Source organism: Olea europaea, chromosome 15, assembly GCF_002742605.1.
Source record: "Olea europaea var. sylvestris chromosome 15, O_europaea_v1, whole genome shotgun sequence".
Lineage (NCBI taxonomy): Eukaryota > Viridiplantae > Streptophyta > Magnoliopsida > Lamiales > Oleaceae > Olea > Olea europaea.
In genome coordinates, this window is record NC_036251.1 from 29143039 (window position 1) to 29155706 (window position 12668).

Consider the following 12668-nt stretch of genomic DNA (forward strand, 5'->3'; position numbering starts at 1 on the left):
ATAAGCGATTCTTATCTTCTTAATTATGAAATTTTCCTTTACAGCTTGTTTGAGAGTGATTTTTTGGCCCAAAAAATTGATTTTTTGATTGTTATTTCACTATTTCAACTTTCGTATTTGACTTTTTCTCTCACGGGTGGACCCTACTTTTCTCCTAAAGGTCAAAAAATCAATTTTCAAAATCACTCCCAAACAAACTCTTAATAAAATCTGTGATTAAAAAATCGAGATCTGCTAGAAATCCAAAGCCACGGGGTACCTATGTGGCTTCCCTTATTGGATGGCGCCTGACATTGGATGAGCAGCAAAATCCTAAAAAAATCGATAAGTTATAGACTTCTGAAATATATGATTGAAAATAGGTTTAAAAAATAAAGGTCAAATGGGATCTTAGACAAAAAAATCAATCGATTTTATTTTCTTCTCCTAAATTTTACTTTTTTAAAGACAAATATTAATATTAATCAAACATTTCATAGACCTTACAAGTATTATCACTCATCGACTATGTATTTCTTGAAAGTAAAATTTAGCAAATAAAATGAAATCCAAACAGAGGCTAAACAATGTTTTAATAATGAATTCAACGTTGATTTGAAAAAGTAAAAAAATTAATTGAAAAATTTTCAGTCGGGTTTCAATTTTTTAAGAGGACACTATGTCAACTATCGTCTATTTTTTTCCCTCAAGTTTTAAACTTTTTTTTATTCCAACCCTTTTTTTTTTTTTAATAAGAGCCTGTTTAAGCTCCGTTTGGGAGAGATTTTAAGAATTGATTTTTTGACCATTAAAAAAAAAGTGGGGCCCACCTGTGAGAGAAGAAGTCAAAAATTACGATTGGGATAGTGAAATAACGGTAAAAAAAATCAAGTTTTTGGGTAAAAAAATCCCTCCCAAACAAGATGTTAATAGTAATTTTGAGAATTGATTTTTTGACTTTCAGCTAGAAAAGTGAGTCCTACCAGTGACAGAAAAAGTCGAAAATAACGATTGGAATAGTAAAATAATAATTTTAAAAAAAAATATGGGAAGAAAAATCAATGCCAAACATTCACTAAATAGAAAAAATAAACAGCCTTCAATCCAAACCCTATAAATAATCACATAATACACACAACCACGAGACTAATTGTCGCTGCCAAATCACACCAAAAAAAGCAACCATCGTCCCTCTCGGCATCTAAAAATTTATAGATGGCATGATAAGAGCCTGATGGTGGAGATAGTGAGGAATAGCAGTGATGGGGTGGCCTATTCCGATGATGGTGGTGGGTTAAATGATAGATCTGTTTAGCAGTAGTGGTTCGAAATTGGGTTGCGAGTGATTTGATTTATTGATCTAGGTGATGGTGGTGGGTAATGTTGCTGATGGATCTTTCATTCTGAGCAAAATGATAGTGGTGAAAAATGAATGGTAGACAGACATTATCTGTAGTGGGGTCAAAAAATTGAGGACGCTTGAGTGGAACTAGCAATCCAATGATGTTAGGCTTCAATTATTGGCACTAGGTGTCTAATTCTGAATTTGACTAAAGCCCCAAGAGCGATTTACAACAGTGTAGTATATATTATATATTTAAATCTACTCTCAACACCATGCAACAAGAATTCCAATTATCACAACAACTCCAATGATCATAAAACAAATTTGGATGAAAAAAGGTCTAAAGGAAAAAAAAAAAAAAGGAAAGAAAATCAAGTATAAACACTAAAACCTATAATTTCAAACATTATGTCAAAATCAATTGCAATGTCAAAATCTCATATCGTCGATCAGAAATAATAACATAAAAAAAATAGAAAATCAAAAATAAAATTAGTACATAGAAAGAAACAAAACTAGCTATCAATAAACTTAGATAGATTTTGACAACATTAACAAAATCTAATTTTTATTTTTAACAAACCTCAATTTTAACCAACAAACACTCTAAATTTTGCCCATGCAAACTTTACTAATAGAAAATCAAAAATAAAATTAGTACATAGAAAGAAACAAAACTAGATATCAATAAACTTAGATTTTGACAGCATTATTTCAATGTAAATAATTAACAAAATCTAATTTTTATTTTTAACAAACCTCAATTTTAATCAACAAACACTTTAATGGTGTGTTTCATTACATTTATTTTTCATGAAAAATATCAGTTTTCCATCCAAATTCTTACTCAGAGTGTTTGATTGCTATTTTTTTTCATGGAAAACATATTTCAACTTTTGAAAATATGCCAATTTTCCTTGTTTTTAAGGAAAATATTTTCCTTGGGTGGGGTGGTTTTTATTTTTTTCAAAACAAGGAAAACATTTTCTTTTCTAAGTTATATTTTTCACGTCAATCAAACACATTCTAAATTTTGCCCATTCAAACTTTACTATCAAATTCATTTCAACTCTAGAAATCAATCAATACCAATTTGTATTAAGTATGAAAACAAAACTTTCAAATTCCTTTTCGGTAATAGTAGAAAAAGATAAAAAAATCAAAGAAATAATCAGAACACATTTGAGATTTTAGGGGAATTAAAAAACACAAAAATTAAATTTGATTATAATGAAATTTAGAGCAAGAAAGATAGAGAAATCGACCTGGGTTTGAAGAAGTTGAGATGGAGTATTTTTCTTCCTCGTCCAAAGCCTTCACGGTCTATAGTTTGTCTACAAATTTTTTGACCAAAAAAAAAATCAAAATATCAAAAATTTTGTGGGGTCCCACATGCATTGCCCATCCATGAGTAGTGTCACCTGCAACAACAACAATAATACCATGTGATAATGGTTGTGGTGAAGGTAACAGTGTGTGGTGGAGGTGGTCGACAACGGTGATAGTGAACCACTCAATTTCAAGCATGTAGGTGGTGGTAATGGTGGATACATGTAGCAAATGAGTATAACGTGGTATATTAAATGGGCAACACACTTTATTACACGTATAACACATTGTATTACAGTCACTACAAAAACTATAAAGCAATATGTTACAAGATGTAAAACAATAGTTTTGTAATAAAAAACGTTGGAAAATAGATTTGGATACCTCAAGATTCAGCTCTTGTTTGACAATCATTATTTGAAAACTCTTTTCTTTTCTTTTTTAAATAATCATTTTTAACTAGATATCCATAAAATAAAATATTGTATGTAAATCTAAAATTGTTCCTATTTTTTAGTTACACTGTCTCCAAAAAGATCACTGTTAAAATATTTTTTTTCCAATCAAGCCCTTGTTTGACAATTATTATTTGAAAACTTTTTTTTTATATAGTCATTTTCAACTACACATTCACACAATAAGATATTCTGCAAGAGATAATGATCATATTTTACGAGCCCTACACAAGAGATAAAAAGTCAAATATGGTGGCTTGATGTGATAGATGATGATCATATTTTTCATTTTAACGGGTAAATAATGGGAAATAAACGGGGGCTAATTCGTTTGTCAATTAAAAGTTGAGAATAAATCTTATTTAAAATAAAATTTTACTTCACTATTAAAATAATTAGTTTCTTTACTTATGAGTAAATTAAATTATCTAAAAATATAAAGTTGTACAAATATAAATTCGTATAAATTTTAAGTTTAGGCATATCGATCATATGTGCTGTTAGAATCTTCACATTAATGAGTTGGAGAATGCCCTGCGTACAGGGCATTCTTTCACAGGGTGCCTACAGGCTCCTCACTGTGCGGGGGGCCCACCTGTATTAAAAAAAAATTATTGTGGGGCCCACCGTGTGTGTCTTCCCTGGCAGGGGCCTGTAAAAACATGCCCCTGTACCTGTAGCACTGCTCTAATGAGTTAGTAATATTTTTTTTTCCCCTTCATAAAAGCTAGGCAAAATTTGCAATCATAATAAATTATGTAAGAATATTTTTCAAAAAATCACAGGACAATTTTTTTAGCCCTCTCTCTCTCTCTCACTCTCTATTTCTGATTTTACTCTAACCCTTGTTTGATGGCCTTTATTTTGAAAAAAAATGATGTTTTACATAGTGATTTTTTGGAAGAATATGTCATTAAAAATTTGGAAAAATTTTGAATTTATGTTTAAAATATTTTATTGTATGATTATGTGGTTGAAAATGATTATAAAAATTAAAGAGTTTTATTTTAAAGGAAGATAGGGCTCAATAACATCCTAAATATATCTATTGTCAGTATATAAAGTAATGAAACCTTGATTCGTTGTCCAATATTTCAACACCATTTTTTGGGATAAATAAATTTGTAATAGTGATTTTTAAAAGATTTTGTGATTAAAAATATTAAAAAAAATAAATTTATGTGTAAAATTATTTTATAAAAAATTACATTGAAAATAAGTTTAAGAAAAAACGAGAATTAGGACACGTTAGAAGCACTTGTTTCCTCATATTTTTCTGAAAACGGCTCCAGGTATCCAATAACTCAAATCATTTAACAAAAAAAAAAAAGTATCAAAACCGAGGCACAAATACAGCGTCAAGAATCCATACTTTCAAAAAGTAAAATTACAATGTCAATAATACATATTTGAGTCCTGCATGCCCCCACAACGATATATTTTAAACTTTTTATAAATTTTATACTTTTAAATAACTAGTATACAATACGTGCATTGGATGTATTTTAATCTTAATCACCCTATAATATGAAAAAAAAATGCATTAATCAATTTGGGATGAAAACTCAAAATAAATTTGGTAGGCGCGTGATTTAACATGTAAGAATTTTTTCGAATCAATCAATATCATAATATTAGAAGTTAGTTTAATTTATGTTACTAGTTTTTTTTTTTTTTTATATCCAGGTATCCCAACTTACACCAGACTAAATTTTGGACCCCCAAGACCCTTGTCCCTAGAATCTTAAAGGGGGTAAATCGCAAGTTATGCCTCAACTGGATCACAGATTTCCCCCATTACCTGTACACTTCTACGCACAAGAGACCCTCCTCCACAGTGATTGCTCCATACCAAATTTTTGGCCCTAGGTTCCCACCAAGAATCGAACTCTCCACCCTACCGTTGGAAGCAAGACAATGTTGATTGATCCACCAGTTGGGCTGTGCCCCGGGAGGCGTGTTACTAGTTTTTAGTCTCGATGGAAGATTGTATCAAGAGATAATTGTATTTATGATTTCAATTTATTTATTTTTAAATTTTTTTTTGTAGGCTTTATCCCAACATTTCGTTTGTTGAATCTACAATCCCAAATCTTTCAATTTCAAGCGACAAAGTCTAGACGACTGGACTATTTAGAAATGGGCAAAATAGTAACTTTATATTTTCCACAAAAAAACAAAAAGGAGGGCAAAAAAAAAAAGGTCATCTTCCACCTCCACGTCACCCTACCTTACCCTAAACCAAACTAAAACTCACCCACCCACCATCGTCATAGCCAGCCGCCACCATCACAATGCGCCATTTCTATAGTCGACAAGCTATTTACAAACAGAACAATTACCCTAGGTACATAATAACTCAGCGACGATCCTTCTAGGATTATGTTCACCCCTTATTTTCTTGAATAATTTTCTAGTACAAGTACAAATGCTTTAGTTGTTTTCTTCAGAACATCATTGACTCCCTTCTCAGAAGACTTGCTAACTTCTTCTCAACATCTTCAAACTTTGCGATAGCTAATGGTGCAGTGCCCAGAGTCTTGACCGAACTTGGCCTTTGTATTGTCGATGTAGAATCCCATCACAAAGCCAGCAACAAAGTATGAAAAAGTTCAACTAAAACTCGCAAAAAAAAAAACAAATTTTAATGTAACTGTGATTTTCCCTTTGCTCATACGACTACTCTTCAAAATCATCATCTACATAGTTTTGCTACCTTTTCTTCGAATCCAAAACCTTAGTACAAGCTAGTAGCACCACTCATCTCAGTAGCAAGGAAAGTCCGGCAACGAGTCATCTCAGCAAAGGAAAATCTCATTGGAAGGAATGTCCAACAATGATTCATCTCAGCAATAAGGAAATCCATTCACCTAGCAAGGAAAGTCCAGCAATGACGATTGCAAATCAACATGCAAGGAAAGTCCAGTAATGAAAACCGATTATATGGAATCCAAACCCAATTAAATTGAAGATGTGAAGGGCTTGACATCTTGCAGATTTTATGCAATTTATGTCGCCTTGTTGTGTTTAAATATGAAATCATGTACAGCCTTGTGTTCATGTTCCCTTTCAATAAAATAAGAACTTAGGCATCACTTACAAATCATTTTGTATTTTCTCTGTTTTTCTTCTTGGTATCAGAGCCTCTGTGAACATTTGGCACCACTCATCTCTTCCCTTCAGCCATGACTTCACTATCTCTTAACATTAGGAACTTCATTACACTCAAACTCACCCCAAACAATTATCCCCTGTGGCGTGAACAAGCCTTATCCCTTGCAAAAAGCCAAGATTTGGTTGGTCATCTCACTAATGAAGACCCAGCTCCCACCAAATACACCACACCAAACATTGACCCAAACAATGCTACAACAGACAAATTTACACCCAAACTAACTAAAGAATTCAAATCCTGGAGAAAGTCTGGTCATTTACTTCGAGGATGGATCATTGGTACACTCTCTGAAGAAAGTCCTGGTCTCGCTGTTGGGCTAGAAACAACTTATACGGTATGGGAAGCACTTAAAGGAGCATATGCTCAAGATTCACAATAACGAGAATTTAACATATATTGGCAAGGAAGACAACAAATACATTGCAAATCACATTTGCATATTCAAAGGCTTGTGCAATAATCTTGCTACCATTGGAAAAGCGGTCCCTGACAAAGAAAATTTTTTTGGTCTCTTCACTAGTCTTGGACCTCAGTATGAAACTTTCATCACCACCATGCTAAAACCCCCAAGACCATCATACTTAGAGCTAGTATCACAGTTTCAAAACTTTAATCAACAGCGCAATTGGTTTTCTAACCACACGAAATCACCAACTTCACAACTCACTCATCAGTTGCCATTTTATGGGCAACATCAACAACATTCGCCACAGCCCTCATCATCTAAATATCGGGGCAACATACCTAAATTTACATCCAGTGGTCATGGATTCCAAGCACAACAATCCAGGGACTCTAGTCAAAACTATTCTGAAAACCAAAACTCTACTCCACCACAACACCACCCTCCACCACCAAGTGAACGACGAATGACCCTTGCCGAGAGAGATCAATATCGTAACAAACAATGTCAATACTATGGAACCATCGGTCATATTGCAAAAATTTGCTGGTGGGTGCCCAAAAAGCCCACTTGTAAGGAAAATATTCCACAAGCTCTTGCAGCACTTACCTTGGACAACACGATCACCGATACATAATGGACATTAGACACTGGAGCATCTAACCATATGACAGGTGAGCCAGGTATGTTAACTAATTTTCGTCAGTACATTGGGTCAGATTCTGTTCTTATAGGAGATGGTTCTTCCCTACCAATTGTCGGGATAGGTGACTCTAGTATTAATAAAAAATGAATTACTTTACCTTTCCAAGATATTTTGTTAGTTCCTAACTTAACTAAGAATTTGCCCTCTATTGGACAATTAACCCAACAATTTCCTGTCAACTGTGAATTTTCTGATGTTAATTTTGTTGTTAAGGAAAGGCAAACTGGTGAACCAGTGTTAACTGGGAGGTGTAAGGGTGATCTTTATGTTGTCTCCAATTTCCCAGAATCTTATTTTTCTTATCGCTTCAAATTCGGCTCAACAGAAGTTTGGCACCAACGCTTAGGACATCCTTAGTTTTCAACTTTATAGTTATTAAAAAATAAAGGACTAAATGATATCGCAAGAGCCATAAAATCTAAACATGTGTGTGATAGTTGTCAATTGGGAAAACTCAATAGATTACCTTTCTCTAGTTCTGAGCATTTGAGTTCTAGTATTTTTGATAAAATTCATTGTGACATATGGGGACCTGCCCCAATTTTATCTATTCAAAAGTTCAGATATTATGCTTGTTTGGTAGATGACTTTTCTAAATACACATGAATTATTCCCTTAAAACATAAATCCAATTTTGTTACTGCATATTTAGCCTTTGAACAGTATGTTGCAAAGCAATTCAACAAGCAGATAAAAAAATTTCACTCGGAGGTGGTAAATTCATAAACTCAAAACTATCCTCACATTTCCTATCAATAGGGACATTGCATCATGTATCTTGCTCATATGCACCAGAACAAACAGGTATGGTTGAAAGGCACCATAGAATTATACGAGAATTGGGTATGACTATGCTATTTCATTGTGGTGCTCCTCTTTTTTTGAGGGTCAATGCCTTTCAAATTGCTGTTTATCTTCTTAATCGTCTCCCTTCATCAAGAATTAAATTTGAGACTCCCTTTTTTGGATTACATAGAACTCATCCGATTTACTCTTCTCTTTGTGTTTTTGGATCAAAATGCTTTCCATACACATGGGACACACGACGCCATAAATTTGATCCCAAATTTGTTATTTGTGTCTTTGTAGGTTATAGTGATAAACATAAGGGTTATAAATGCTTTCATCCTCCTACAAAAAAAATTCCTTATATCTCGGCATGTTGTGTTTGATAAAATAGTCTTCCCATATAAACATGTCCACTCACCAAACATCACTCTTGCACTACATGTCATTAGTATATTTGACTCCTGGCTGTCACAGATTGACTCCCACCATGCAAAGGATGTTTCCCAGTCATCTTTTTCCTCACTACCATCCTTGCCTGTAGTACCTGCTTCTTTCCCAACAAGCCTTGTAGATTCATCATCTTCTCTTGAGCCTCAATCATCACAATCTGAATCTGAGCTTGAACTGCCTCAAACACAACAGCCTGAACTTGAATCTGAACATATTCCTTCTCTTGAACATACCTAACCATCACAGCATACATAGTCGGAACAACTTGAAGACGAGCCTCCTCAATTGCCTCAAACACAACAGCCTGAACTTGAACCTGATCCTATTCATTCTCTCGACCATACCTAACCATCACAGCATTCATATTCGAAACAACTCAAAATCGAGCCTCCTCATCCCACTCAACCTCTGCAAGTACCAATCTCTCACTCCATTGTCACTCGGTCCAAACTCAGTATTGTTAAACCCAATCCCAAGTATGCCTTAACTGTCACATCATCAATGACTATTCCTCATGAACCATCAAATATCATAATAACCTTGGCACATCCTGGCTGGAGAAATGCAATGGTTGAAGAATTTCAGGCTCTCCATCAAAACTAAACCTGGAAACTCATCCCTCACACACCTGACATGCATGTTATTGGCTCCAAATGGGTCTTCAAACCAAAGCTCCAACCCAATGGTTCTCTAGATCGCCAAAAGGCTCGACTTGTGGCAAAGGGATACCATCAAATCGATGGGATTGACTATACCGAAACCTATTCTCTAGTTGTGAAACCAGGAACCATTCATATGATTACCAACATAGCTCTTGTTCAGGACTGGTCTATCGTCAACTTGACGTGAAAAATGCTTTCTTACATGCATTAATTTTTGAAGATATTTATATGGAACAACCACTGGGAATGACAGATCCTCAATATCCAACACATGTTTGCAAACTCCAGAGATCTCTCTATGGTCTCAAACAAGCACCACGTGCTTGGACGTGCTTGGTTTGATCATTTCAGTGCTTTTTTTCTTCTTTTTTTGTAGATCCTTCATTATTTGTTTTCCATGTTGATGTTGGCTCACTAGTTCTTCTTCTCTATGTAGATGATATACTTCTCACCGACTTCAACTTCGAGCTTCTTACGACCTTCATTCAACTACTAAGTCGTGAATTTGCCATGAAAGATTTAGGACCACTCCATCGCTTTCTTGGGATAGAAATCTCACAGACAACCAATGGCATTCACTTGTCTTAGTCACACTATGCCCTTACCATTTTTGAATGGTCTAACATGGTAGATTGCAAGCAAATGAGTACGCCACTAGAAGCAAAGACCAAAGCCAGCTCTAGTAACACCCTTCTAGAAAACTAGAGTTATTTTTGAGGACTTGTTGGTTCCCTATAGTACGTCACACTCACACGACAGTGTCAACTATGTTTCTCAGTTCATGCATGGCCCAACTATGGCCCATTTAAAGATAATTCATCATATACTTCATTATGTTAAAGGAACCATTGACATGGGTTTGCATTTTAATTCCCAAACTACACTTGATCTGTGTGCTTTTTCGGATGCAGATTGGATAGGTTGTCCTACAACTAGACGTTCCACCACAAGCTATTGCACATTCCTTGAAGGTAATCTCATATCGTGGTGTGCTAAGAAACAACATACCATTTCACGCTCCAGTACCAAAGCTGAGTACTGCGCCATGGCCAATGCAGCAGCAAAACTCACATGGATGACATTTATTCTAAGAGACCTCCATATTCCAACAGTCTCCCCTCCAATACTCTACTGTGTGACAACATCGGTGCTCTTCATATGACAATTAATCCTATGTTCCATGCCCCGTAGCAAACACATCGAGCTTGACTACCATTTTGTGCAAGAACAAGTTGCACTAGGACTACTAGTCACTCGACATATCTCCACTAGTGACCAAGTTGCAGATCTCTTCACTAAACTAATGTCTAAGGCAGCACTCAGTCACTTTCGTACCAAACTCTACCTTCAACCCCAGCACAGTTTGCGGGAGGGTATTGGCACCACTCATCTCAGTAGCAAGGAAAGTCTAGCAATGAGTCATCTCAGAAAGGGAAAATCTTAGTGGAAGGAAAATCCAACAATGATTCATCTCAGCAATAAGGAAATCCATTTACCTAGCAAGGAAAGTCCAGCAATGATGATAGCAAATCAACATGCAAGGAAAGTCCAGTAATGAAAACCGATTGTATGGAATCTAGACCCCATTAAATTGAAGATATGAAAGGCGTGACATCTTGCAGATTTTATGCAATTTCTGTCGCCTTGTTGTGTTTAAATATGAAATCTTGTATAGCCTTGTGTTCACGTTCCCTTTCAATAAAAAAAAAACTTAGGCATCACTTACAAATCATCTTGTATTTTCTCTATTTTTCTTCTCAAGCCACACCCATTGCTTCAACAATCAATTGTGGATAGCACAAAAATGGTGGTCGCAATTTTTGGCATATTCTCAAGATTTCCCAAAAGTGATTTTTGAGGGTTAGGGAGAGATTTCAAAATTTAAGAGACATTAAAAGATAGGTAAATGGGCAATTTTTTGTGGTGGTGGCCCGTGCTGGGGAACTAGCAGAACCCTTACCGAATACATGCAAACATGGGGGTTGGGAATTTTCGGGGCAATTTTTAATGAGGTGCGGGACCCAACTCATGTGAAGAACTTGTGGAAAGCCCTGTTAGATCTGACATTGTACATATAGATAAATTTGTGGCCACAATATACGATCTCGGTGGCAGTCGTTGATAGTCGAGGCGGGGCTATGCGGTTTGGGAAGAAAACAATTTTTTTTTATTTCTTTTCTTTTTATTTTCTATAGAAAATCAGAAGTTATATTTTTCTATTTTTCAAATTGTTCAAATTATGGTTGAAGTCATTTTTCTAGATCAACTAAAGGATCTCTAGATGAAAATCGTCTAGACGTCTTTTCGTCGCATAGAAATGAATGTTTGGGACCATGAATGCAACAAATGAAATATTAGGGTAAAATCTACAAAAATTAAAAGGTTTAGGATCGTAGCCACACTTATCTCCTAAGTCAAATTTTCATTTGACCATCAAAGTCACAAAAATTACAACTAAACCCTTGTTTGACAAAAATTAAAAAGAGTTTTTTTGAAAAAAAAAATGATTTTTAAAAATAGTGACTTTTTTTTAGCCCCATTTAAGTAGGAAAACTTTTTTTGAAATAGTGACTTTTTTGAAGAATGTGTAATTAAAAATGAAGAAAAAAATTTCGGTTTCTGTGTAAAATTATTTTATGGAAGAATGTATGGTTGAAAATGAACTTTAAAAAAATGGATTTTATTTTTATTTTTTTAAATGGAAACCAAACATATGCTAAAAAAAACATGGAACTCTATTTTGATATAAATAACATATTTAGAACTTTAATAATGCTAAGTATATATTTCATGGTTGACATCTTTGTGTACAATTCATTAGATTTCAAAAAGTGTTGGACGAGAAACTGTATTTTCATTTTTAAAACTATCCAATCATGTGTCGTCATGTGGCATAATATCAACCATGAAGGCCAAAAAAAATGTACATACAACATGATCGATAGAACTTGCTATGGGTAGAAACCATTTTGATGTCATTTTACATAGCTAAATGGTCATATTAAATAAAATTTTTGGCTAGGGACAAATTTTATTTGGACAAAAAAATTGACTAGAAGAGTTCTTATTATTCTTATTATTTTGGTGTAAAGTAAAATCGTGGTAATGCTGGTGCTTGCAAAAAGGTTCTTGTAATTTTCAATATTTGGCACTACGAGGGTGTTTGAGCCCCATTTTTATGAAGAAAAAAAAATATATTTTAAAATGGTAAATTGATGGAAAATGCGAGATTGAAAATAAGAATTTTTTTTTATTTATGTGTAATATTAATTTAATAAAAAATGTGTATTTGAAAAGAAGAGAAAAAAAAATGTATTTTGAAAGAAATGGGAATCAAACAAAGCCTACAATTGAAATTTTGTGTAATTTGCCCCC

At 34.2% G+C, this 12668-nt stretch overlaps 1 protein-coding gene across 1 annotated transcript; it reads left to right on the forward strand.

Annotated features, from left to right (window-relative positions):
• The first annotated feature begins 9917 nt into the window (after nucleotides 1-9917).
• Nucleotides 9918-10455, forward strand: LOC111411521 (uncharacterized mitochondrial protein AtMg00810-like). The gene is made up of 2 exons (XM_023042046.1): nucleotides 9918-9975; nucleotides 10136-10455. Exons 1-2 carry the CDS (start codon nucleotides 9918-9920, stop codon nucleotides 10453-10455), a joined length of 378 nt encoding a protein of 125 aa, XP_022897814.1.
• The last annotated feature ends 2213 nt before the right edge of the window (nucleotides 10456-12668 follow it).

Coding starts and splice junctions, on each gene's coding strand:
- LOC111411521 (XM_023042046.1), top strand. CDS start 9,918: ATGGTAGATTGCAAGCAAATGAGTACGCCACTAGAAGCAAAGACCAAA. Junction 9,976..10,135: donor AAAGACCAAAGCCAGCTCTA/GTAACACCCTTC, acceptor ATTATGTTAAAG/GAACCATTGACATGGGTTTG.